Consider the following 27,012-nt stretch of genomic DNA (forward strand, 5'->3'; position numbering starts at 1 on the left):
GAGAACATATACTATTTTTTCCAAATTCATGAAAAAGCTAATGTGGCCCTTCAGGTTTGGTGTTTAACTTCAGCACATAGTCACATAGACTCACATTGACTCTGATATGCTTAGACTTAGAGTGTGGTACCCGATCCGACTATTACACGCATATTATTTCATTACTGTAGCAACGGCTTGTCTATTATTTTGCTAATTGTCTGGCAGCCTTTTCTTTTCTCTTTGGTTTTTCCTTTTCCTTTTCCTTTTCCTTTTCTGTTACCTGTCTTTTATTTCTGTTTGCTCTTTGTATTCTCCATTTGAGCTTTACATATTATGAATTTAATTTCTTATAAATCTAAAAATGACAAATAAAGTATTTTAAAAAATCAGCACATGATGGCCTAGCATGTAGTGCATGTATGTTTGGCTAGTTAATTAAAAGCAATAGTGTCAATGTCTTATTTACATCAAGTAGCAAACGACCACATAAACACTATAGTTAAGTGATGTCCCCAAACTTTCCAAGCAGATGAGGATTGCCTGAACACAGCATTAAACTAATTAGCACAACTGATTTTGGGATTGTAAGGGAGTTGGATCCTTCAATTCTGGCAAAGAAAAACTGGATTTCTTGTCTGCTTTTGGAGAAGCCATTGAAAATGAAATACAACCTTTTCAGTCTCTCTCCATGGTGCTGAAAGATTCATGCTCCTTTACCCCATTCAGATCACTTCATCCCATAGCAACATCACAGAACACCCTAGCAACCAGTTGAAGATGCCCTAACAATCATGCAAAACATCATAGCAACCATCTGCCATACCTAGCAACCATTTAGATGCAACCTGGTGATACTGAAGACATCAATCTGAATGCACAGAAAGTATCTAGCAGCCATGTAGCCATCCAAGAAGGCTTTGGACTCCTCTTGCTTAGGAAAATGTCACCTTTTCTAAAGTTCTGTTGCAATCAATAAATGATGGAAGTGAGATAAAGACAGAGTGTTATTGAGAGAGACAACAGGAGACAGAAATGATTATATACCGTGTATCTACAGATGCCAAAGATTGAACAGTGAAACTCTGGAAGTTGCTGACTCGTCAGTTATTTAATTTCATTTTGCCATCACGTATATTTGTCCACAAGTGTAACCGACTGAAACATAAAGCTTACAGTCAGTACAACAACCTTTAGGGGGTGAAAGAAAATAAATGAATGAAAACAGATTGAAACCACAGGAGATATCATATTTTCTGTGTTCATTTTATGCTTTCTGAACTCTGGCCTGATGCCGCACCACATTAGTTTCTGACTGTACAGTATGTGTGTGTCCTTTTCTGCCTCCTCCTCCTCCTCCTCCTCCTCCTCTTTATGCAGGCTGGAGTTTCAGCATGGGTTCAGCCTACCAGTTCCACAGCTGGAGAGTTTTTGTGGTGGTGTGCGCGTTGCCGTGTGTCTCTGCAGTGGTCGCTCTCACTTTTATGCCTGAGAGCCCTCGCTTCTTCCTGGAGGTAAGAGTGAGAGAGAGACTGTATAAGTTGCCATCTTACTGGTAGCACTATGATGTCTCTTAATGGTATCAGAGAGTATAAAAGCATTTGTGGATAGTTAATAGTCAAATATAGAAGCTGAACCTGAGTAATGGCATAATAGAGGTATAAAGAGAAGTTAAAATCCAAGGGACTCAGGAATGGGACTTCCTAATGTGCATGCATACATATATTTCCACTTAATTCCTCTCATAGATGGGTAAACATGACGAGGCCTGGATGGTGCTCAAACACATCCACGACACCAACATGCGCGCCCGTGGGGAGCCTGAGAGAGTGTTCACTGTGAGTACAACGCCGCCTCCACTCCACTTTGCATCTTTCCTATTGCTGCAGTGCCACCCAGCAGGTGACAGATCAGTGTCTCCCCCTGCAGGTGAACAGGATAAAGATCCCCAAACAGCTGGACGAGCTGGTGGAGATGCAGAATGAGTCAGCCAACCCTGTGCTCAAGGTCCTCTTCAAGATCAAGGCTGAGCTCAGAGGGGTATGATGCATTTTTTTTTATTTGTTGTTTTCTTTTTGTCTTTCCACTGACTTTTCATGGTTGTTAAGCTTTAAATTGTATATAAGTCTTCCCCCCCCTTTTTTTTCTCCCCTAACAGATCTGGTTGACTTTTATGAGATGCTTCAACTACCCAGTGAAAGACAACACTGTGAAACTGGCAGCAGTCTGGTTCACTTTGTCCTTTGGGTAAGACTTTGGGGTGATTTTCTGCACACACACACACAATCGCTGACGTCACCTCCAGCTCTTCTTCTACACTTCTTCTTCATGGTATTATTATACAATATACTTCCATCGTTGTTAAATGACGCTATAGTGCCGTCGGCGATACTTAGCTGAGTCACCACTATTTTCCAGCTTTAATAACAGAGTTTTAATGAAATACTTAGTGCTGAGGCAGATGCTCTCTCATTTACACCCTCATGATGAATGCTGACAGGTTAGATTGTAAAGAGAGAGCCTATTTGAGAAAGAGTGTCACTTTTTCTACCGGCTGCTTTAATGAATTACAGTACGGACATGTCGGGAATGTTCAGCCCTGAGGACAAAAGTAGACTGTGGCGTACTACGAGGGAGAATGATTAATTCTAGTCTGGTTTAATTTTGTGTCAAAGTCTTTTTGTCTCAACTTTATTATTATACCTCAATTTTTTGGCTCCTGTTTTTTTAATGTCTTGTCTTCTTGTCACATCTTCTTTTTCCCCCACCCTAAATTACATGCAGGATTGTTTTCTTTGTTGTTTTCTCAGCTCAGAAATAAGAATAAACCAGCTTCACTTCTGACATTACCTTGCCCTCCGTTCTTCTCTGGAGACGTACAGCACGACCAATTACACCATTTCTCTGACCCTCTGCTCCTTGTTTTTTAATGAATACATAGAAACACACACATATACAGATATTTACAGGCACAAATACACGCACACATACATGCACACACACAAGCACAGGTAGCTGCTTCATTACCCAAGTTGATTAAGATGATCCTAAATACAGTGCTGTAATAAACCTTCGGCTTTTTGAAACTCACAGAATGATAACTTTTTTTCTATGAGTGTGTCGCTCAGATTCACCTCAGGCTTATAAGACACTGAAAATGTGCACTGCATATGTAATGAGTCAAATTCAGACAGAAAACAGCAGCAAACACAAAAGACTTTTGAACCTTTGCAGACTTTTTTCGCCCACCACAAACTTTATATCTAGCTAATTTGGATGCATGCAGTGTTTTTAGGTATATGCACCTGTTTGGAGTGAGTGAGGATAACAGAGCCCTGTTAAATCTCCACTCAGATCAGATTTTGACTAAATGCATGTGTTGGGTTAGACAGTGATATATTATATTTGTATATTTGGGAATGAAGACGTTTTTTATCACCATGTTTGGTATGTTGTTACAGAACCAGACTACAAAATTTAGTTTCACACACACACTGTTTATAGTTTGTGACTCCACTGATCAACATTTTCTTATCCACATTTTTTGGAGGGGGGGGGGCAGAGTGAGGGGGAATATCATTGAATGGAAACATAATGTGACCTAAAATGACTCAACCAGAAGAGCTGTGATTGGCTACTATAATCCCCACTGTGAAAATGTGAAAATGTTTTCCTTATTAGTCCATTTCCTGTAATGCTTTTACGTGTCTGGGTTTTTTTCAGTCTACATGTTATTTATATTATTAATATTTATCATTATCATTGTGTAATGTTTTTGTAATCAATTTAAACTAAATAAGCCTCAGGTCATATACCAAAAGTTCATTCATATTACTTTCCACAAATAAACAGTGAAAAAAAAGAAAAAATAACTCCATTAGATGCAAACAAGTGAGATAATTTAATATGCTGACAAATAAGAGGAAGACTGCCAAGCTTAAAACACCTTGCAGTCCAGAGTAGCTGCTGAAGCCTTTTCTGTGTTCCTCATGCAATTGCTTGTATTCATGCACATATTGAGCATCTTTTCTGACATTTTTTGCATCTGATGACTCAATTTCTCAGAGTAGAATCTAACAACTACAAGAGCAAACAACAGCAATAACAAAACAAAACAAACACTTCACATGAAATAGAAAAATCCACCTCAGCCTTCATGTCTACTATCTTCTGCCTATTCCATTGTTAGACATGGTCATGAATTCATAGTGAGCAGTACCAGTTTGGCCTGTGTCAGCGATGATGTTAAACACACTTTACTACAGAAGCTGATGCTGTGTGCAGGTACTACGGGCTGTCTGTATGGTTTCCGGACGTCATCAAACACCTCCAGGCTGATGAGTACGCCTCCAGAGTGAAAATCCACAACAACGAACGCATCGAAGACTTCACCTTCAACTTCACCCTGGAGAACCAGATCCACAGAAATGGAGTGTTTCTGAATGACAAGTAAAACTGGATGCATGCATAATTTTCAATCCGACCCCCAGTGTTCTCCTACAACAAAGGGATTAATCCATAAGAAATGTATTCAGACGTGTGAAATGATTAAAACCAGCTGTGATGTTAACATACTGAGATCCAGACCTGTGAGCCTCCCCAGGCGCAGTGTTTGTGGTCAAAGCTGCTCGTCCCGTTGTGGGATAGCAGCACTATTCGTCATTCCCGCAAACAACACACTGCTGCCGGTAATATTAATCCTGCCTCCTTTATCTCCACAGCCACCAGGAAATTAAAAGGCTTATCTCTTTTTCTCTCTTTCCCCCTTTTTCTCTCTGTCTCTCTGCTTTCTCTCTCCCCCCCCCCACACACACACTTACATGCACTAACACACACACACTTACGCACTCACACACTTCTTTCTCCTGCCCGGTGATGATTCTCACTTACACAAAGGCCAGAGAAAAGACGCATCGATATGCTGTTTTTGTTCTTTTCCATTCTCGCTGCGGACCAGCATGCAAGTTTATTAAGAGATTGAATCAAGACTAATACCAATGCCGCTGTGCAACAGATCAATAACAAACTGGTTAACGCTGTCATATTAGATATGCTCAAGAAAGGACATGCAGCAGTGGAAGAAGTACTCATACACATAGACCACAACAGTACTATGTAGGATGAACAAATTAAGGCCCATTTATGCTCTACATTTTTTATTCTCTAGCATTTTATTTCTCTCTTTCTATTTTTCTGTACTTTGTTTTTATTATTAGTGTGGGGGGTGGGGGGGTAATTGTATGTTTTTTCATGTTTCTCAAATTACATGTTTTTTCTGTTTTATGTAAAGCACATTGAGTTGCCATTGTGTATGAAATGCGCTATATAAATAAAACTGCCTTGCCTTGCCTTACGTTAAATACGGATACAGACGGAGACTTCTGTCCGTGCTCTGCGTTCATTTCGTCCGTATTTCTGCACGTTTCCATAAAGCTTACGGATACGGACCAAACGGAGCAGTACCACCGAAAAACCACGGGGGGGCAGTGTTGCTGTCACTACTCGATACGTAGCTCTAGTGAGACAAGAAGAAGAAATAACAATGGAGGAACTTTTTGAGGAAAGGTTTTGTTAGTTGGTTAGAAACTTTAAACATATCGATTTTGTCTTTTATGCAAGAGGAATATTATCAATATCTCCTCCATAGTCGCCATGTTTGTTTTTGAGTTTGTTGTTGTCGTACATTTTTGACTCGGTGCTGCCCCCTGGTGGATGTATTTGTTAACATCCATGCCAACGTAAAGGACGCATGGAGGTATGAGAGCAGTGACGGTAACATCGTTTGAAACAGACATAAATGGGCCCTTAGCGGTTCTCTGTCTGTAAGCCGTGTACACATTTTTCTGTAACTCCTGATTTGGTGAGGCTTTTTCCTTTTTTGAGCTCAGCATTTGTTTATTCAGAGAATCTGTGTTTGGTCAGAGCAAAAAAGGCAGTGGGCTGGTGATTTATAGACGTAACCATAACTGTGTATATTTAGGATGATAGAAAATAAATACGGTGCTGAGAATTATGTCTAAAAAGCAAAGATCTGTATGTTCCCAGCTGAGATAAAATAGCCAGTCATTTGGAGAAAGCCCAGGAGAGGAGTAAAAAGCTCTTTATTGGGATAAGCTGATATGTAACAGTTCTCTACTATAAATCTTTGGGGGTTTTATTTTCTTTTTCCACATGTTGTTGTATATATATCACCACGAGATTCATGTTTTATGCATTTTAAAGTCACAGCTAATTCATTCACAACTAATTAATTCACTTTATTCGAATCTATAATGTTGGATGCAAAACATTATCCGTGAAGTAACTTGTAAATGTCGCTGTCAGATGAATGTAGTAGATTAAAAAATAAAATATGTTCTTCTTATAGTGGAGTATGAATATTAAGTGCAATGGAAACTTAAGTACAGCACAGGGATAAATGTACATGCCTTCCACTTTACTTTATTGCTACAATCTGGCAGAATCTGGCTCAAGAAGAAGAGATCTATGTTTGCAGGGTGTGCAAGCTGCAAAACTGCCCTGTGCATTCAGTGAAAAATAATGATTAAATTAAGAAAATAGTGATTAAATTGAGAAATAAAAATACTGCTTTTACTGGTTGATCTTTATGATCTTTCTTTAATCTAATTTCCCGCTTCCATTTCTCCTCTCCTTCCTCTTCCTAGGTTTATCAGTATGAGGTTCAAATCGGTCACTTTCATCGACTCCTCTTTCCTCAACTGCTATTTTGAGGATGTCTCCTCAGTCGGATCTTTCTTCAAAAACTGTACCTTTGCAGACTCCTTCTTTTACAACACGGGTGAGTTTACACCTGCCAGATTCACTCATGTTCAAAGCATTCTTCTCCTGTGGGTTTCCTGTACTGAGGTATTTCCTTTCTACACCAGAAAATCCTATTATACTGTAGGTGCCTTACACATAAGTCTCTCTTAGTCTCTCTGTCTCCCTCTGACAGTTCATTTTGGATCTAACGTCCAGGCTTAGAGGAGAAAGAATAGGTTTGAGCATTTATGGCTTTGCTTTATACCACTAAATTACTGCTTAACCTCTCTGCCCCCGGCACAGATTGCCTCTCTCAACTCAGGTGACTGTAGTTAACAAAGAAACTGAACCAGGCTGGGCTGAAAAGAACAGAAAATGGCCATTTCTAACCGCACAAAGACTCCCGGACTGATGCTTTTGTTGTACGTGATGTACATGATTCTCTCTGGGCAGAAAAACGATACGAACTCAAGACCATGGGACCAAGACGTCTGCACAAGCATCCAAAACATCTTAATAAATTCAGGCTGTGCTTTAAAAGTGCAAGGCATTTATTTCAGACCTGACAAAAAAAAAATCAAAGGAGGAAGCAAAAGAAATACAGAGAGGCATTTTTTATTAATGTTCGGAGAGAATTGGCGCTGATTCAGACCTTGTGGGAGCATATGGTTGAAAAAACTAGTTCCCTCCAGCACTCAGGAAAGCGCTGAACATGGAAACAGTAAGGGCATGTCAGGTTGCTTGTAATGCCCCATGGGAAATGAAGTCTCTTTGCCCCCAGCAATGTGTCTCTCGAGAGCAGAGGATAAAGAGAAACAAGGGGAGACATAATGAGAGAGAGAGAGGGAGGAGAGAGAGCGGAGGTGAATGTTTCCACATCCCTGCATCTGCTCAGGTCTATTATTACACAACAGAGCAAAGAGACGTTTAACCTTTGTGTCGTCCTCCCGGGTCAAATTGACCCCGTCTGTTTCGACTGTTCCTTCCTTCTTCCCTCCTTTCCTTCCTCCTTTTTCCCTTTCTTCCTCCTTTCCTTCCTTCCTCCTTTCCCTCCTTCCTCCCTCCTTTCCTACCCCCTTTCTCCCTTCCTCCCTCTTTTCCTGCCTTCTTCCTCCCTTCCTTCCTCCTTTCTCTTTTCTTTCCTTCTTTCCTTCCTTCTTTCCCCCTTCCTCCCTCCTTTCCTTCCTTCTTCCTCCCTTCCTTCCTCCTTTCCTTCCTTCTTCCTCCCTTCCATCCTTCCTTCCTTCTCTGCCTTCCTTCCTCCTTTCCTTCCTCCTTTCTCCCTTCTTTCCTCCCTTCCTTCCTTGACTCGAAGACAACAGGAGGGTTAAACTATACAGAGCATGTGCATATAGTGTAAATATGAATATCCAATACACACATAGTTGAGATGGGTTATGTTTAGAAATGAATATATGCAAGAGAAAGGATTTTTATTTAACCTTTATTTGACCAAAAGTGTCTTAACAGGATCAAGTATCAACAATTTGGGAAATATGATAATCCACTTCCTTGCCGAGAGTTGTTCGAGAGGTTTGATGGCACTCTCAGACATGATAGCAGTATTAATCTGTTCATCTAACTCTCTGAAAGAAAACGGATATTCAAATTTCCCAAAATGTCAAACTGATATTTTAAAATATTCCTGATAGGCAGCAGTAACACTGACTCACAGACAAAAAACATAAAACACATCATTTAAAATATGTCTCAGATTATAATATAATAATTCAAATTCAAACAAACTCAAACCAACTACATCAAATTGGCTACATTAAATTCTTAGGTGACATTGTGTGTGTAACTCTGTTGCCTCCCATTAATCCCCATTATGTATAGTTCACATAACAGACTATAAGGCAAGGGTGTCAAACATGCGGCCCGTGGGCCAGAACTGGCCCGTCGAGAGGTCCATTCCGGCCCAGTTACCTTCTTCCTCTTTTCCTTCCCTCCGTCTGTCCTTCCTACCTTTCTTTCTCCCTGTCTTCTTTTCCTTCCATCCTTCCATCCTTCCTTCCTTCCTTCCTTCCTTCCTTCCTTCCTTCCTTCCTTTCTTCCTTCCATCTGTACTTCCTGTATTCTTTTCCTTCGCCTCCTTCTTTTCCTTCCGTACCTTCTTTTTAGTGGTCCGGCCCACATGAGATCAATTTGGGCTCTATGTAGCCTTTGAATGAAAATGAGTTTGACACCCCTGCTATAAGGTATATGAATGACAACTTCGCTATGTGCTCATACACCAGATTGGTTCCAGATTTTTTCTTGTTCAAATTAGTTTGTGGTAATTTAATTAAACACAGTTACATTTGAGCACAATAAGAGACCGAGCATCCTGAGGGAGCTTGGTGCCGAGCCAACGCTCCTTCACATATAGTGGTTTGGTATCTGTTTTGGATGCCTCCTGGATGCCTGCAGGTGTTTCAGGTGGTAGGAGACCCAGGGGCAGATCCAGACATGCTGGAGGTAGTACTTATCTCTCCTGGCCTGGGAATGCCTTTAGATTCCCCAGGAGGAGCTAGAGGGTGTTGGTGGGGGGGAAGGATGTCTGGGTTTCTTGTCTGGCCTGGATAAGCAGTGGAACATGGGTGGACAAAAAGACAGAATCACCAGATTATCTAGTAATGCTGGAGCCACCTTATCTGTGGTAGAAATTATAATTAATCAAATTAACCAAAACCAATTTACATGCAGGGAACACAGGAGGGAAAGGAGGGAGGAAGGAAGGAGGGAAGGCAGGAAGAGAGGAAAGGAGGGGGGAAGATGGAAGGAAAGGAGGGAGGGAAGAAGGAAGGAAAGGGGGGGGAAGGAAGGAAGGACAGGAGGGAGGAAAGGGAAGGGAGGAAGGAAGGAAGGAAGGAAGGAAGGACGGAGGAAAGAAGGAAGGAAGGAAAGAAGAAAGGGGATGGAGGAAGGAAAAAAGGAAGGGAGGAAAGAAAGAGAGAAGGAAGGAGGAAGGAACAGTCAAAACAGATGGGGTCAATTTGACCCGGGAGGACGACACGAAGGTCTCACTCTTTTTTCAAACACAATGTAAAAACTGTCTCTCTCGTCTCCCACCTTCACAGATATTGACGACGCCAAGCTAACAAATTCGATGGTGATCAACAGCTCCTTCCACCACAACAAGACAGGTTGCCAGATGACATTTGACGACGACTACAGTGCCTACTGGGTCTATTTCGTCAACTTCCTGGGAACGTTGGCCGTGCTGCCTGGAAACATCGTCTCTGCCCTCCTCATGGACAAAATAGGCCGCCTTAGCATGTTAGGTATGACATGTCATACTCTGGTCTTTGCTGACCTGCTCTGACTTTTTGTTTTGGCTATAAATAGCATCCATTCCTCTTGCAAAATGTCTTGATGTCTTCTGATTTCGACCCTTGTATCTGCGTGGCCTCTGGTGACGTAAATGAGGTTATTTTGTGTCTGAGATGTAAAAGATGTGTCGTGTCGTGTCCTGCAGGAGGCTCCATGGTGCTGTCAGGCATCAGCTGCTTCTTCCTGTGGTTCGGCACCAGCGAGTCCATGATGATCTTCATGCTTTGCCTCTACAACGGCCTCAGTATCTCTGCCTGGAACTCCCTGGATGTCGTCACCGCTGAGCTGTACCCAACAGACAGGAGGTGAGTGTTGCTCTCACTGCATATCACCTTTGATGCATGCTTGCATATAAAGTATATATGAAACATTTAAAGTTAGATTTAAACCTTAACAGAGTAAAGAATCTGTGCTTTATCCCTGACCAACAGTTTTCACTATCTTAATCCAGCATGATTAAAAGGTATAAGGTTAGGGGTTAGGGTTAGGGTTAGTATAATGCTTTGTTTTTCCTCCTTTAGACATATATATAATGTCACAGTATTGGATGTTGATGTTAAAAGTGGCTCTTTTTCTTTTGTTTTGTCTCTTGTCTGTTATCTGTCTTTTATTATATTATGTCTGAAACACAATTTTATAAAATGCAAATTCAATTATGCATTAAATAATTTAGGTATTTTTCAGAAAGCAGGTAAGTAAACAGTTGCCTCCTGAAAAAAAGGCCATTTTTTTCTAGTCATACCCACCTCCTCCTGATATAGACGTCATCTGAACACTAGATGGCGTAAACGTAACTACAGCTCATTTTTGACAGCCAGAATTTTAGACCTGTACTGTATTTTTTCTTGTGAGGACAGGCTGCTTTTTCATTAAAGTTGGATAAAGTTAAGGTTTGAACTTTTAATCTTATAAAATAATTAATTCAGTCATTTTCAAAGGAAATATTGCAATGCAGTAACTTTATCAAGGTATTCAGTAAAACAACCGACATATGTGACTCTCTTTGCTCTTTCTTCTTTATCTCCTTGTCTTCAGGGGCACGGGCTTCGGCTTCTGTAATGCCATGTGTAAACTGGCAGCGGTGCTGGGCAACCTGATCTTTGGCTCGTTGGTTGGCATCACCAAGGCTATCCCCATCCTGCTGGCATCGGCCGTGTTGGTTGGCGGCGGGCTGGTGGGACTCCGACTGCCAGACACACGTGCCAATGTCCTCATGTAAACCTCAACATAGAACAATGTTGTTTACCAGGTGTTTACTCAGTTTACTGCATAATGATGCATTCACGGTTACAGTAAATATCGCTGACAACAAACATTGCAGTCATGATTATTTGATAAATACTGTAAGTTGAAGAAAAACTCAAATATACAAGTAATTGCTGTTATTTCTGAGTACATACCTGGTACAGCAAGATTATGAGATGCTTTTTAACTTCACAGAGAGCTGTAGATGTACAGAGAGTAAGAGATATAAATCGGAAAATATCAATGGTTACAAGTCTTCGAAGTGGCAAAGGCTGCTTTCTAAAGCCTTGCACAGTCTTGCAGGATTTCAAGCTGGACAGGATGCTTATAAGAAACAAGCTAGGATATAAATAGATGGATAAAACTCTGTATATCAACAGCTCATCGTCTACCATGGGCTGATCCACACATGCAGTCCACAAATGCATGTGTCCAGGCTGCAAAAGGCTTGAACTTTTGACAACCTTTCCCTTCTGAAATCCTGCTGAAATCATTTTTGCAACAGTTGAGTATTTGTGATTGTATTTATTCATTTGTATTTATATTGATTTATTTAGTTGTTTACATTGGTTATTTATGGCTTCACCAGCGTCTTTTTTTTTTTTTTTTTTTTAATGTTTCGAGGCCAGAAATTGTGTCTCCTCTGTTTCTAAACCTGCGATCAATAATCCATGAATGGTTGATGATGTTCAAGCTTTTTGCTGCAATTTGCAAGAATGACAAGGCCATAGTGAAAAAAACAAAAAGAAAAGAAAAAGAAATCAATAATGATATAATAGTTTAGTTAAAAAACGGGCAACTTCAGCAGCTACATTTCTAAAAGTGAAAAGAAGTTTACATTTTCTGCTTTTTACAGTAAGAGACTTTTGAGATTGGAAACCTTTTGTCTGAATGCTTCCTCTCTCCCTCTCTCGTGTCTGTGTTGTGTTCGTCTTGTGGCGCCGAGCTCACCATGAAGGGCTTTGCTCTCCGTTGCAATCCAATCCGTCAAGAAGAATTTACATTAGAGGAAACCTGTGCTGTTAAATAATTTTAAAAAATGTGCTTTTCTCTTTTTCTTTTGTTTTGTTTGTTTGTTTCCTCTATCTGTCTCACCTCGGTCTCCTCATTGTGTCTCGTCCTCTCGCTCGTTTATCTCCTCTTGCCTTGCTGCTGCTCCCTCCAAAACTCAAAGGCCTTTTCTCAAATGTCGTGCCTCTCTCTCCATTGAGCCCGTCTCTCCTTCCAAACCTTGCTGGAAGCTTTGCTGCTCTGTCCTGCCTTTTGTTTTGGTCTCTCATCTCTTGATAATGCAGTGTGTATGCATGTGTGTATATGAGTGTGTGTGTGTGTGTGTGTGTGTGTGTCAAGAAAAACCCTTATGAGATACAGTTATCATATTTGTTTTTGTTTTAATGTCCTTTTATACAACGTGACTGAGGTTTTTGGAGGATTTGAACCACATGAAAAGTGAAATTAAAAGCCATGTTTAAAGGGTCAGTGCAGCCAAATCACAAAAAAACATATTTCCTTACTTACCTCTAAAGGTGTTAGGGTTAGGGTTAGGGTTAGGGTTAGATTGATGTCCAACGTGATGAAAAACTAGGTCAAAGTTAACCTCCATGCTTCAGATAGTTTCACTCATGTGTGCAAAAGACTGTTTTTGTGCATCTCAAAGTGTCTCAGTTTGAGGAATGTCACCAGTTCATGAGGTGGTGAACATTTATGAGATTTAATCATTAGCATATATAATCAATGTTTGTGGGCAAGTTTCATTCACAAAAAATGTTCTCAAAGAGTAAAAAAAAAAAAAGAATTTCACACCACAGAGCCTCAAGTCAGATACCAGCAAAGACATCAGAAATTGTGGGTGTCAGTAGTGCCACCATGTAATGTGACAGAAATAAAGAGGAATGGCTTTGATGTGAAGTAAGAGGCTGAAAAACAAAAAATCAGCCATGTGACAGTCAGAAATATTACAGGAGGGAATATTACAGCCTACAGTAGATTATGTTACTCTGTCAGATGCAACAGAAGATGATACTGGACAGAAACCCTGCAGAAAGAGGCAGCTGTTTACAGTAACCACTGAAATGTAGAAGCTGCTGTGCACAAAAATAAAAATCATAAAATCTAAAACAAAACTCAAACCTTGGCAGCCATGATGATGATAATATGACGGACAGAAAATACATTTTCTGTTCACTATAGTTAGTTAGCTAGCTAGCTAGAAAGTTAGTTAGTTTGTTAGAAATTTAGTTAGCTAGTTAGAAAGTTAGTTAGTTTGTTCGATAGTTAGCTATTTAGTTAGTCAGTTAGCTAGTTAGTTTGTTCGTTAGTTAGCTAGCTAGTTAGTTAGTTAGCTAGTTAGTTAGCTAGCTAGTTAGAAAGTTAGTTAGTTAGTTAGACACCAAACTACAGTTGCAGCAGTAAAGTTTTATTTTAGTGGATTTCAGTATCATTTAAACTCTAAATTCATTCAGATTCAAACATTATAATCCTTCATCAAAACAACAAGTCTTCCTGCTCTTGTAATAGATGTCAGAAACTGCCTGTTTATGACTCCTACAGCAGACTAGACCACGTGTAAATGTTGTTATTATGAAGAGAAAATTGAGGAATGCTTCAAATTCTCTTACATGACTTGTACGTGACTGTTAAGAACAAATCTGTAAATAGGAGTGGTTCTTGCATCAGACTCATGAGTGTTTCTGAGAAAGACCTTCCTTCTATTTGGTCATATGCAGAAATCTCTGAAATGGATATTGCAACAAAAACAAAACATCTGCATGGCTAGATAACCCTAAAAGTAAAATATGTTTTTTTTTGTGATTTGTGTGAACAGACCCTTTAAAACCTCCAATGAAGAGAACTCTTGCTGCTACAATGTCAGTGCTTTGATGTTAAAATGTATTAGCATTGGTAATTTGCAAAGTAAAAAAAAAAAAAAACCTGTAACATGTTCTTTTCTGGGTTTGTTCAGTCATACGAGTCAATTAACATAAAAGTTAAAGTCTAGAACAGTTTTACTTCTTAGATACTTCGTGTCAATGTTCTTGATGTTTCTGTGCAGCACATAACCTCATACAGTACACGCAGCTATTTCCTTTTTAAGATTAAATTTTTTTGTGACTGAAATGCGACTGAAGATGTGAATCTGGTTTCCTGTTGTCTGATGCTTTATCTCTCTGTCTGCTTTCGTCCCCTCCTCTGAACTCTTGTGCTGAACAAACTCAAACACCCATCACTGTTACCACAAAAAAAAAAGAAAATCCTGCATGTTTGTTAACTGAAGTCCTTCTCTCTCTCGCTCTCTCTCTCTCTTTCTCTTTCTCTTTCTCTCTCTCTGTTGTTGTGTGTGCGCGCTTTTTCCATTTCGGTGTCTTCGCTGTTCCTCTGCTTGGGGGGGAAACAGACATGTGATTCCGGGTCAAAAGGTGAATGTATCATTCTCGTGTGTTGTCAGATTTGTTGTGGACAGGTGTTCGTTCGTTAATAATAAGTTGACTTCTGCTGTAGGTCATTGTGAAAGGGCATGCTAGTGGTGAGATGACTGTATCCAGCAGCGGGGGGGTCAAATCTGCTTTTTGGGAAGGTTTCCAATTAGATTAATCATCATCTTAGTCAATAAATTACCCAAATGGTTTGACTTTCAGATTTGAAAACCCCCGCTATCAAACAATATGTGGAAGTGTGTGTTTAAAAAAAAAAAAAAAAACAAAACAATTACCTGTCCTTGATATGATTTATTTTGATAAGAAAAGGCTCAAGTGAATGCAATGTAAAGGTGGATTCCTCTGGTGTCTACACATATTGAATAAAGAGTTTCATTTGAACAGCTGTTGGGCTTTTGTTCAGTTTTTTTCAGTCCAGATACACAAACTGATAAAGCATAAGATTCATTTCACGAAAGCCAAGCTGAGCAGGTTGTTTCCATACACTGATGACACTTGAGATAGATGTGATTCATCTTCAGCTGATCGCACTCTCTCTTTTCTCAAATGTTGTGCCTCTCTCTCCATTTGAGCCCGTCTCTCCTTCCAAACCTTGCTGGAAGATTTGCTGCTCTGTCCTGCCTTTTGTTTTGGTCTCTCATCTCTTGATAATGCAGTGTGTATGCATGTGTGTATATGAGTGTGTGTGTGTGTGTGTGTGTGTGTGTGTGTCAAGAAAAACCCTTATGAGATACAGTTATCATATTTGTTTTTGTTTTAATGTCCTTTTATACAACGTGACTGAGGTTTTTGGAGGATTTGAACCACATGAAAAGTGAAATTAAAAGCCATGTTTAAAGGGTCAGTGCAGCCAAATCACAGAAAAACACATTTCCTTACTTACCTCTAAAGGTGTCTAGGCATGTAGGTCGTTTTACTCTTGAAATTCCAGCTGTTGACGTCAGATGATTGACGTCCAACGTGATGAAAAACCTCCATGCTTCAGATAGTTTCACCCATGTGTGCAAAAGACTGTTTTTGTTGGACCCCCTTGAAAACGAGATGGTTCATCTCAAGGGGCTATCCATTAATAAAATGTATTATTTATATTTGTGCGTCTCAAAGTGTCTCAGTTTGAAGAATGTCACCAGTTCAGTTTTACATCCTTGTTTTTAGGCAATATGATGAAAAACTAGGTCAAAGTTAACCTCCATGCTTCAGATAGTTTTACCCATGTGTGTACATTTTGAGATGCCTGTGTCCCCACCAATTCAATATAATGGAGGTTTCAGTTTGAAGAATGTCACCAGTTCATGAGGTGGTGAACAGTTGTGAGATTTGATCATTAGCATAATCAATACCCCTAAAAATGTAATATAAGGTTACTTGTTCTACTACGTTTGTAAGGTAAGGCAAGTTTCATTCACATAAAATGTTCCCATTGACAAAGTTTCCAGACACTGATGACACTTGAGATAGATGAGATTCGATCACACTTTTTTTTCCTTCTTTTTTTTTATTAGTTCTGGTCTTGTTTTCTTTCTAAATGCATTACATAAAGCTCTTAAAATCACACTAAACCCCAATCCCTTTAATAGCTCTTTTTTGGGTTACCCCTTGTACCAGTCGGCCTCTTTAACCCTCCTGTTGTCCTCAGGTCAAGGAAGGACAGAAGGAAGGAAGGAAGGGAGGTAGGAAAGGAAGGAAGACAAGAAGGGAGGAAGGAAAGAAGGAAGGAAGAAAGGGAGGAAGGAGGGATGGAGGAAAAGAGCAAGGAAATAAGGAGAGAAGGAAGGAAGGGAGGAACGGAAGGAAGACAAGAAGGGAGGAAGGAAGGAAGTGAGGAAAGGAAGGAAAGTATGGAAGGAAGGGAAGAACGAAGGAAAAATTAAAGAAAGAGGGAGGAAAGAAGGAACAGTCAATTCAGTCAATTTGACCTGGGAGGACGACACGAAGGTTAAGAAACACTTGGATGTTGTTGCTTTTGCTTCACTCCTATTCTGTTACATTAGAAAAACCAAAAGAAATCCTCCCCTCTATCACATCCTAGCTGTCTTTTTTGACACTTGAAAAGGTGAAATACTCCTTTAATGGCTCTTCTGCCAATTTTTTACCTCATCTCCTATGTAAAAACTCTCTGGACCTAATTTGATGCTTTATTTACTTATTTTTAATGCATATATATTTTTATTTTGAGGTTGGCATCTTGAACATCCATCTAATGGCATTTTTCTTCTTTCTGTTATATTTGTTACAGCTCTTACTTATTATTTTTATTTAATTTAATTTAGTTTATGTATTACTTTATTCATTTGTTTTGGCACATTTTCTTTCTTTTCTCCTTTTGAGTGGTTGCAGTGAGTGGATGGGGGTATTTGGAGTTAGTTGGTACAATACAATACACCAGCAGATGGCACTAACATTTACCAAGACAGGACCCAACATCTGTCAGGACTGTTATGGTGACTCATGTTATTACTAAATTAGGAATCACTTTATGAACACTCCCTATTGAGTCTTCATGTTTGTTTTGAGGTCAAAGGTCGCTATGGGTCTTTAGTTTTATTTGACACTTCACAGCAGTTCTGGCCGAGGTCAAATCTTGAGTTGTTGGACTTTTGCCGTTTGCCAAAATGTGTTCTTGGTTTCAAGCCAGACACAACCCTGACTAACTTATTGTGTTCTGCTCTTAACTTTAAATGTCTTTCCCACAAACTGTGAAACAATGAAAGGAGAGATTAGTTGAAGCAATTCAAAACAAACGACGCTGGCCAATTCCTGACTTTCCTACACAAACAAGATTAAGACTCTCCAGCTTGCAGGTCTTGTAAGGCTGCTCACATACTCACAGTGACAACGTTATATAATGTTTATCATCTTAATTTAGTGTGTTAAAGTTAATTAGCACTAAAGTTAAAACCCTTAAACGGGCATGAGTGGAAAAGTATTCTTTTTATTTACTTTGGTGTAACTAGTTGATGTAACATTTGCACCCAAGTTAACATTTCCACAAATAATTTTTAAAATATTTTGTATATTTTGGATTTTATGAGTTGTATCTCCACCAGGAAACATTGCCCCTTTTAATGTATAAAAATTGTATATATGTACTGTCCTGCTGCACCTTGCCTGTTTAAGGGTTTTGGGTGATGGGAATGTTATTAGCTTTGCTGGTTTTTGGTCCTAAATCAAAGAATCTATCCAATAATTTAGTCTTTTTAGTCAAATCCACAACCACTTTTTGACAGAATATCATCCTAAAGCTGCTCCTGAAGCCTGCTTAAACGACCGGTTCACAGTTTTTCTATCTAAAAATGAAAGTCAGGCACCCAAATGAACACTGAAACAGGATTTGCTCACTGTAATTACTTCTACTGTTTATACCGTCCATTATAAGATCCTTTCATATTGTGCTTTTAAATAATGGGGTACAAAATCCACAGACATCGTTCTGTCATCAGTCATCTAAATGAGTCAAAGCATGTGTTGGATAGTAAACAGCTCCACAGTGAAACACTGTCCAGGCAAACACAAAGAGACACAAGAGACTTCTGTAATAATAATAATAAAAGACATAAATGTGTTGAGTCTAAAATAAGATTCAGATAAAACGAGGGCAGCGGAAGCACATTAGAAGCTGATCTTTTAATAGCCAGCATGAACAGGAAGAATGATTATATTATACTATAACTCTTTGATTCTGAAATATTTGATGTTCATATCAGCAGCGGATGACAGACTTAAAAAGCAAACTATGAGTCTAGTTAAATTGCACCCAAGTGATTTAACAATTGCACTTCCATGGAAATTGAGTGACTTACAAATAGAGTGACTCAAGCTCCAAAAACGTTGCGTGGATCCTGTTTAAATTCCTCACCTCCAGTTTGTAATGCAGACTTTATGATAATAACATAAATCTTTTTAAGTGGGGTACCCTATTAGCAGGTATAAGTGATTTTGATAAACATATAATCCACCCCTGAAATTTTAGTACAATACTAACAAAACTGTACCACACTAATATACAGAATAATAGAACAGATATCAGCCTTTATATCAGACTTTATATTTGTTTTTCATACTGTTAAATCTTTACAGGAACTTTTTATATTTCTTTTCCAGTTCCACATACAGTATATTTGTGTGTGTGTGTGTTTTTATTTAAAGGTTTAAATGATATTTTACATCTGCTATCCCTGGACTGATGTTAAATAGTCACCCTAAAAGAATATAAAAAGATTTCGGTTTTAGGCATACAAATAATACATTAGAAAATAAGAAGACTAAATCTGAATAAAAGCAAAAAACAATACAAAAATCCATACATACACACACAAGCAGCCAAAGACTCAACAAAACTGATTACACCAGACACAACTCACAAACCAGCAGACCACAAGAAAGCAGGACAATAAACACATTATAAAAAGCCATGCACAAAAAGCAACAAACAGTGCTAGACAATTAATAAAGTGACAGACAACATGACCCAGATAGCATGCGAATGTGGGCCACTTGAGGCAATGATCCGGCACTGTAGGCATTCTTCTGGCCCGGACAAAACAGACGTGAACCTAAACTGGCCCATACATTTGGGCCAAATATCACAAAACGAATATGGCCCATACATTTGGGGCCGAAATATGGCAAGTATGGCAATGACTAATCCGGATGTGAGCCTAAAGAGGCCCACATATAAGGAAACATACTTGGCCCACCTTTGTTGAAACATATTTGGGCCAGTCTTGGCTGAACTGGTTTATTTGGTGTGTTTTTGGTTGACATCTGGCATTGTGATGGCCTGGTTATGGCCCACTTTTGGCAAACATGAGCGGACCGCCCAAGTGCCATCATTCCATCCTGTATGTGGGCCGGATGAACATGTCAGGTGTGGGCCAGATATGGGCCAAAAGAATTTTGCTATCTGGGGACGGACGGCAAGCAGAGCAGCAAACATGGAGGAAAATTAAGCACTAAAATGTGTGTGTGTATGTGTATGGGTTTTTTTTTGCTAGTGATCCAGTGTGTTACTGTATGTGTCAGAGTGCATCCTGTCACAGGCAGGGCAGGAAATGTCTCACTCACTCCGAGCCTGGTGCAGGAAAGACGCTCTTCCTGAGCAGTTAGATGATAACGTAATCAAGGCTCCAAATTGTTCTGTATACAGCTTAAAAATGTGCGATGTTGAGTTTCGTTTGCTGGAAGAGGGATTTAAAGAAACATAACGCTTTAAGACACAAAATAATAACAAAAAAGCTGAGTCAATTTGTGCTTTAATCATTACATATTATAGCTCATTTACAGGAGACTCATTTTCCAAAGTCAGTTGTCAGTAATACTGATATCAAAGACAATTAGCTCAAAAATAATGTTATTACAACAAAGTCTCATTAAAATATACACTAAAAACACAAACTATTTTAGAATAAATATACTTTCCTTTTATCTTTTATGTACATTCACATATATGTCGACATATTTAAAATCATTCCTTCCCTCGCATGCAAGAAAAACTGTATTGCTATGTAAAAATATTGACTCAATAAGCAGAGAACATGTCTGTCTTCTGCTTATTGACAATCAATGCAGTAATAACTCTTTTCTTTCTCTTTGGATTCCAGCCACAGAGAATATTTACGTTTCTTTGTCCCATCTCTTCTTCTCCTGTCCCTCCTCAACTTCCCATTACTCCCAGCAGTCTCAGATACTCACATGCAGTAAAACAGATGGGCAATAATTCAATACATACACAGTGAACAGTAATTCAATAACACTGTAACACAGTAATCCCAGGTTTAACTTATGTTTAGATAACTTTCACCCATAAAACATAACTTCACCCATAAGGCCCATTTATGCTCAACGTTAAATACGGATACGGACGGAGCCTTCTGTCCGTGTTCTGCGTTCATTTTGTCCGTATTTCTGCACGTTTCCATAAAGCTTACGGATACGGACCAAACGGAGCAGTACCACCGGAAACAACGGGGGGGCAGTGTTGCTGTCATTACTCGATACGTAGCTCTAGCGAGACAAGAAGAAGAAATAACACTGGAGGAACTTTTTGAGGAAAGGTTTTGCGAGTTGGTTAGAAACTTTAAACATATCGTTTTTGTCTTTTATGCAAGAGGAACATTATCAATATCTCCTCCACAGTCGCCATGTTTGTTTTTGAGTTTGTTGTTGTCATAAACGTTTGACTCTGTGCTGCCCCCTGGTGGATGTATTGGTTAACATCCATGCCAACGTAAAGGACGCATGGAAGTATGTGAGCAGTGATGGTAACATCGTTTGAAGCATAAATGGGCCTTTACAGTAACATAGCTATCCGTCTCAGATCGATATGCTCACAGTCTTTCCCTTAAAGGGCCTAAAGTGAACCCTGGAGCCTGCAGACTTTGACATGATGAGGAACAGGAAGGGGTCCAAGCAGGCATGGAGGCTGCACAGACACACTGCCACATTGAAGTACACATATAAACTCCCTTCTCTATTCACAGACAATTGCACGTAATGGAGGAAATGCAGGAGTCCAGCGGGGGTGAAACACACCAGGAAGATGACGAACACCAATGAGCTGGCTTTGATGTATATCGCCCAGTCGAGGTGTGACTGGTTGAGCTCACAGATGATCCGAACGTAGCACACAACAGTGATCACCAGCGGCACCAGGAGGCCAAAGATGGTTAGAACAAGGTTGTAGTAGAGCAGGAAGTTATGAGAGCTTTTATCCAGAGGCAGTACATCATGGCAGGTGATGGTGCCCAGCTCAAAGACCTGATAGGTCTGCTGGACGAGGAGCTCGGGGACGATGGCGGCACCAAAAACCCCCCATACCACCAAGCTGACCCAAGCCGTGCACATCCTCTTGGGAAGGCTTCTGTACATGAACGGGTGCACTAAAGCCAGGTAGCGCTTGATGCTGATGCAGGCCAGCGTCTGGGCCGAGCAGTAGAGGTTGCCATAGAAACAAGCCGTGACCACTCGACAGGCAGTCTCTCCCAGCACCCAGTTGTTTCCATGGAAATGATAGTGAGCCTTGAAGAAGAGGGAGACGAGGAGGAAGAGGTCGGAGACAGCCAGGCTGCAGTAGAGGATGGCCGAGGACACCTTCCGAATTTTAGTGGCCAAGGTGCCCAGAATGACGATGTTGGCTGGGATCCCGACAGAGATGGCAAACATATAAATAATGGGGATGACCCTTGTGCTCAGAGTGCCGCTGAGGTACCCTACTGTGCTGTTGCTTAGTAACTCTAGTACTAGATGGGGGGGATGAGTTGAATTAGGAGCGAGTGTCCCATTTCCAGGAGTGGGCCGAAACCTTCCGTTAAATGTTCTGAGCACAGGACTTAAAAGACTTGTGATTTTTGTCTTGTTTGAACTTCTTTTATCTGCAACAAAAGCAACAAAACACAAAAGTTAACAACAATTCTATAACAATTAGCCTATATTGATGATATTCAGTACATACAGTAAGTATATTTACTCAATTAATGTACTTAAATAGTACAATTTAGAGGTGCTTTACATGAGTATTATCATTTTATGCTGCTTGATACTTCAAAGGGAATTACTGAAGATACTCAATTACAGTCATTTCAATACAGGAACATATTGAAAATTAACTTAACGTGATGGGTTTCATGTTATAACGAGATAAGTTTGATGATAAATTTAGTATCAGGATCAGGTGTCAGGTTTAGTACATACACAATTTATCTAGTTTCTACTTAAGTTTCATGAGTGTGAAAGACCTCGGACGGAAGTGATTATTGGCCTAATTAGGATAAAATGAGCTATACTTGAACTTACTTGTGTAAACAGGGCAGGAATCACATGTAACATTAAACTGAGTGAAATTATTGCAACACTGGACTGACTTCACATGTCTATGGAGAAGTTGAGGCTTGCGGAGTGTGAGGTAACTTCCACCTGGAGGTATTGCAGCTTCAGGGATTTGTCACTTTGATTGAACTTGTGGCCCTTTGGAGGGGCCCAACCCTTAGATTGGGAATCACTGGACTCAACTATCAAACTGTGCATAAAGTAATTAAAATGATCTTCATCTCGAGCAGCTACAACAGTAAAATTCATCTTACACATTAATGTTTCAGTATTCCCAGTGTACTTTATTAAAGGCAACACCTCTTCAGCCTGGTTTTTAATTAGAATATTTTATGGCCATTACTTACTTAATTTAATCATTTATTTTACTGTGTTCATGTTGTATTTTATATTTCCTCTTAAATATTGTATTTGTCTTTTATTTAGTTCTTATTTTATTTTGAAATTTATTTTATTGATTTTATTACCGATCATGTTCAGTCTTATTATCAGTTTATCATCTGTAAAATACTTTGAATTTTACTAACCTATATACAACAGGTGCTATACAAATAAAGTTTGATTGTTTGATTGATTAAAATCACTTCAGTTTACCATCATATATCACAAATAAATCCTCACTATTGAGAAGCAGGAAGAGGGGAGATTAGCGTTTAAAAAGGGATTTAAAGGATCAATTATCAACATATTGACTAACTGATTAATCAACCAATTGTTTTAGTCCTAATAGGATGACAGATAGATGATAAACCACCTTGCCCCCGTTTCATTAATGTGTTATTTGGTGTTAAAGTGAATCTGTGACACTCTGATATATAATATATAATAAAACAATATAGTCAACTCCTCACTTATGTTACTGATAGATGTCAGCAAAGCAAATACATTATATTCTACACTTAACAAAATCAATAAGTGAGTTTATCATGATTAAACACATAATCACATTCTTAAACTAAACTCGTATAAGAATCTCTTACCTGTGTTTTGAAGTGTACCGCTGACACAGAGAAGAAAAGCGATAAAAAACAAAAGTTTCCCCATAATGTCTAATCTTTGAAACGCACTTGACTCAAGCACATCTCACTTCTTTAAACTCGGCTCTAAATTTGGATTTCTGCTTGGTCGTCTCTCTCTCTCTCTCTCTCTCTCTCTCTCTCTCTCTCTCTGCAGTTTCTCAATGCGCCACCCCAAAGCCTAAGCAAACCAAACCAAAACAATCTTGACGCCTTTGCTGAAGGCTATGTGGGTTATCGGTGGTTTCTGTTTAAACATGCAGCGTGTGTAGTTGTGAACCACATAGTATTTGTCTCGAGCAGCTACAACACTAAAATGCAGCTTACACATTAATGTTTCAGGCGACACCTCTTCAACCTGGCTTTTAATTAGAATATTTTATGGCCATTACTTATTTTATTTTACTGTCTTAACCACTTAACACACGCACCTGTTTTTTATGCTGTTAGCCTAAACGACATGTTGCCCAAGTTGTGAGCAGCACAGATCCCACATAGTTTGAGACTCAGAGATGTGTCTGGTATCATTGGAAAGGAAACACTCTCAGGATTCTTGTAAAAGTGTCTGTGTGATTCTGTGACTTACTGACAAAGAGTGGCAGAGGTTACAATGATGGGGTTGTTTACTCGCCCATAGGTTTGCCTTTACAATGACATGTGTACAGGCATTCAGGGACCTCTCAGCGGGATATAGACACAATGAGGCCACAGCCACAGGTCTTGGCTTCATGCAGTCCAAATTTGGAGTCAAAAGACCAAAAGATGAATTTTTCAGAATTATTTTTCAACAGGTATGTCCATGCGTTTTCCTCAGGTCCTTTTTGGAGACTCCAAATGGACACTTGGTTACCAAAGCTGTATAACCGCAATCAAACACCTATAACTTCACATCCCCTTTGCATACAATCAAAATCTTGGTCTCTAATGAAAGCTGACGCCATATTATTATTATTATTATTATCATTATTATTATTATTACATATAACCATATTTTTTTGTTTGGCCATATCTATCCATCTATCTATCTGTTTATTTTGGTATAAGTCATATGTTAAGTCGAAGAAGAACCAACCGTGTACCAAAATGCCGAGTGCGTAATGATATATGGTTCAACTCTTTTACACACAGGGCGCACGCCGGTTACGCTTGGAGTTTGTTTATGGACAGCCAAACGTAATAGCTTAGTGTCAAACACCGTTGGAAACCTCTGACTATTGGCTAAAAGGTTATCAACTTCATTTCACCGAATATTTCCATAGGCTAGAACAGCAGTCAATCAAAGCCATGTCGTCATTGTTGTCGGTCACATGTCCTCATTGGCTTTGGAGACATGTACTGCCTAAACCTAAACACCGATTGGCTTGTGTGTGGTGTCGTCAGAAGCAGAAGAGGCTCACGGTCGTAAACATCTAGTCACGTGTACTCTGAGATGGACGCGCAGGTCAGGAAATGACGTAAACGGACCGTATGTGGTTTGTTATTTGTGTTATTACATTACGTGTTGGACTAAATACATGGACATATTGAGGAAAATATTTCGGTTTTATGGAAACGGATTTCATATTTCACAAGAATGGATATTTGGCGAGCTGTACAGAAAGTCCTGAGTCATAAGATGATCGTTGTGGATAAAGGGAAGACTTTGAAGGTATGTAGGCATTATAGCTTTTCTCACTTAGCTGAGTGGCTAGCCGAGCTAACCGCTAATACTATTACGGCTGTGAGCAACCATACAATGTGTGAGTGGTCTTGAATGAATCAGGACAATCTAAGCTTTCCAACAATGTACGGCATGAGTATATATGTTTAAGGGTTGGTGTTTAAAACATCCAGAAGAACTTGTGGCTACCTCCTAACATCCGTCCCGTCCCGTAGACGGAACAGCGTGCGTTAAGTTGTATTTTATATTTCCTTTTAATTATTGTATTTGTCTTTTATTTAGTTATTTTATTTTGAAATGTATTTCAAAATGATTTTATTACCGATCGTGTCTTATTATCAGTTTATCGTCTGTAAAATACTTTGAATTTTACTAATCCATACAAAAAGTGCTATACAAATAAAGTTTGATTGTTTGATTGATTAAAATCACTTCAGTTTACCATCATATATCACAAATAAATCCTCACTATTGAGAAGCAGGAAGAGGGGAGGAGAGAGATTGGCACTTTTGCTTACAAAGGGATTTAAATGATCAATTATCAATTTCTGTTTTAACATGCAGCGGTTGTAGTTGTGAACCACATGGTAGCCTACCACTCTCAAATTGACCCTTTCTGTTTTGACTGTTCCTTCTTTCCTCCCTCCCTCCCTCCCTCCCTCCCTCCCTTTCTCCCTCCCTCATTCTTTCCTCCCTTCCTTACTCCCTTCCTTCTTTCCTCCCTCCTTCTTTCTTTCCTCCCCCCTACCTTCCCCCCTTCCTTCTTTCCTCTTTTCCTTTCTCTCTCTCTCTGTCCCTCCCTCCCTCCTTCCTTTCCTTCCTTCCTCCCTTCCCTTCCTTCCTTCCTTCTTCCTCCCTTCCATCCTTCTTCCTCCATTCCATCCTTCCTTCCTCTCTCCTTCCTCCCTCCTTTCCTTCCCCCTTTCCTTCCTCCCTCCCTTCCCTTCCTTCTTCCTCCCTTCCATCCTTCCTCCCTTCCCTTCCTTCCTTCTTCCTCCCATCCATCCTTCCTTCCTCCCTTCTTCCTCTCTCCTTTCCTTCTCCCTTTCCTTCTCCCTTTCCTTCCTCCCTCCCTTCCTCCTTCCACCCTTCCATCCTTCCTTCCTCCGTCCTTTCCTTGACTCGAGGACAACAGGAAGGTGAATCTTTTCCTCTCACATTCCTCCTAAAGTAGACTTAAACTTTCCTTTTGCACACTGTTTTATAATATCATATAATATCATATAATACCATTCAGACAAACTTTTTTTTTACTTTATGGTGCATGACTGACAGATTCAAACCTCCAAGATGCACTAGTGAACTAATGGAAAAATGTCCACATGTTTAAGGAAACTTTGGGTTTTTCCCCTCAGAAACTTGATGCTTTGAGAGATAAGAGGTGAGGTAATACTGCTGAAGGGTTGCGGAGGAAATGCCTGTCTAAAGATGATAAGCGTGTCTACACATGAGCAAGTTTTTGTATAGTCTAGTCTTCATTGCCACTCTTTATATTTTTTGTGTTTCCATGAAGATACTGTATTTCATCTCATATTTTACACAAAGATCCAGTTAGGATGAGACACGCGTGTGAAGGCATACTGGATTTATCAGGTACTAATAAGTCTGTTATGATCACTTCAGTTCAGGTTTTCTTTTTTCTTTTCTTGCACTTTGTTTATTCGTGAGACATCAAATGAGGGTCATAACTCACAGACTGAAGTATTTCTATTTGCCAGTTCCACTTGATAGTTGTTATTTGAGCTTTGTTTGAGTCCTAACATCCAGCTGAGCACAG

At 39.6% G+C, this 27,012-nt stretch overlaps 2 protein-coding genes across 4 annotated transcripts in view; one reads left to right on the plus strand and one right to left on the minus strand.

Annotated features, from left to right (window-relative positions):
• The window catches only part of LOC128380244 (synaptic vesicle glycoprotein 2C-like), a 44,452-nt gene extending 33,177 nt beyond the window's left edge, over window positions 1-11,275 (plus strand). For 2 of the 3 annotated variants that reach the window (XM_053339979.1, XM_053339980.1), the window contains 9 exons: window positions 1,360-1,493; window positions 1,728-1,817; window positions 1,909-2,019; window positions 2,138-2,226; window positions 4,264-4,428; window positions 6,645-6,778; window positions 9,804-10,007; window positions 10,202-10,361; window positions 11,092-11,275. In XM_053339979.1, coding sequence (XP_053195954.1) covers window positions 1,360-1,493; window positions 1,728-1,817; window positions 1,909-2,019; window positions 2,138-2,226; window positions 4,264-4,428; window positions 6,645-6,778; window positions 9,804-10,007; window positions 10,202-10,361; window positions 11,092-11,275 — 1,271 coding nt within the window. The remainder of the gene's footprint in view (window positions 1-1,359; window positions 1,494-1,727; window positions 1,818-1,908; window positions 2,020-2,137; window positions 2,227-4,263; window positions 4,429-6,644; window positions 6,779-9,803; window positions 10,008-10,201; window positions 10,362-11,091) is intronic. The other variant, XM_053339982.1, reaches the window with a different exon arrangement.
• A 9,435-nt stretch (window positions 11,276-20,710) lies between these two features.
• On the minus strand, window positions 20,711-23,603 carry LOC128379875 (proteinase-activated receptor 3). Its single transcript, XM_053339515.1, has 2 exons — window positions 23,540-23,603; window positions 20,711-22,105 (listed from the first exon to the last, which is right to left on the minus strand). Exons 1-2 carry the CDS (start codon window positions 23,601-23,603, stop codon window positions 21,048-21,050), a joined length of 1,122 nt encoding a protein of 373 aa, XP_053195490.1. The 3' UTR covers window positions 20,711-21,047.
• Window positions 23,604-27,012: the final 3,409 nt, after the last annotated feature.

Source organism: Scomber japonicus, chromosome 19 (assembly GCF_027409825.1).
Source record: "Scomber japonicus isolate fScoJap1 chromosome 19, fScoJap1.pri, whole genome shotgun sequence".
Classification (NCBI taxonomy): domain Eukaryota; kingdom Metazoa; phylum Chordata; class Actinopteri; order Scombriformes; family Scombridae; genus Scomber; species Scomber japonicus.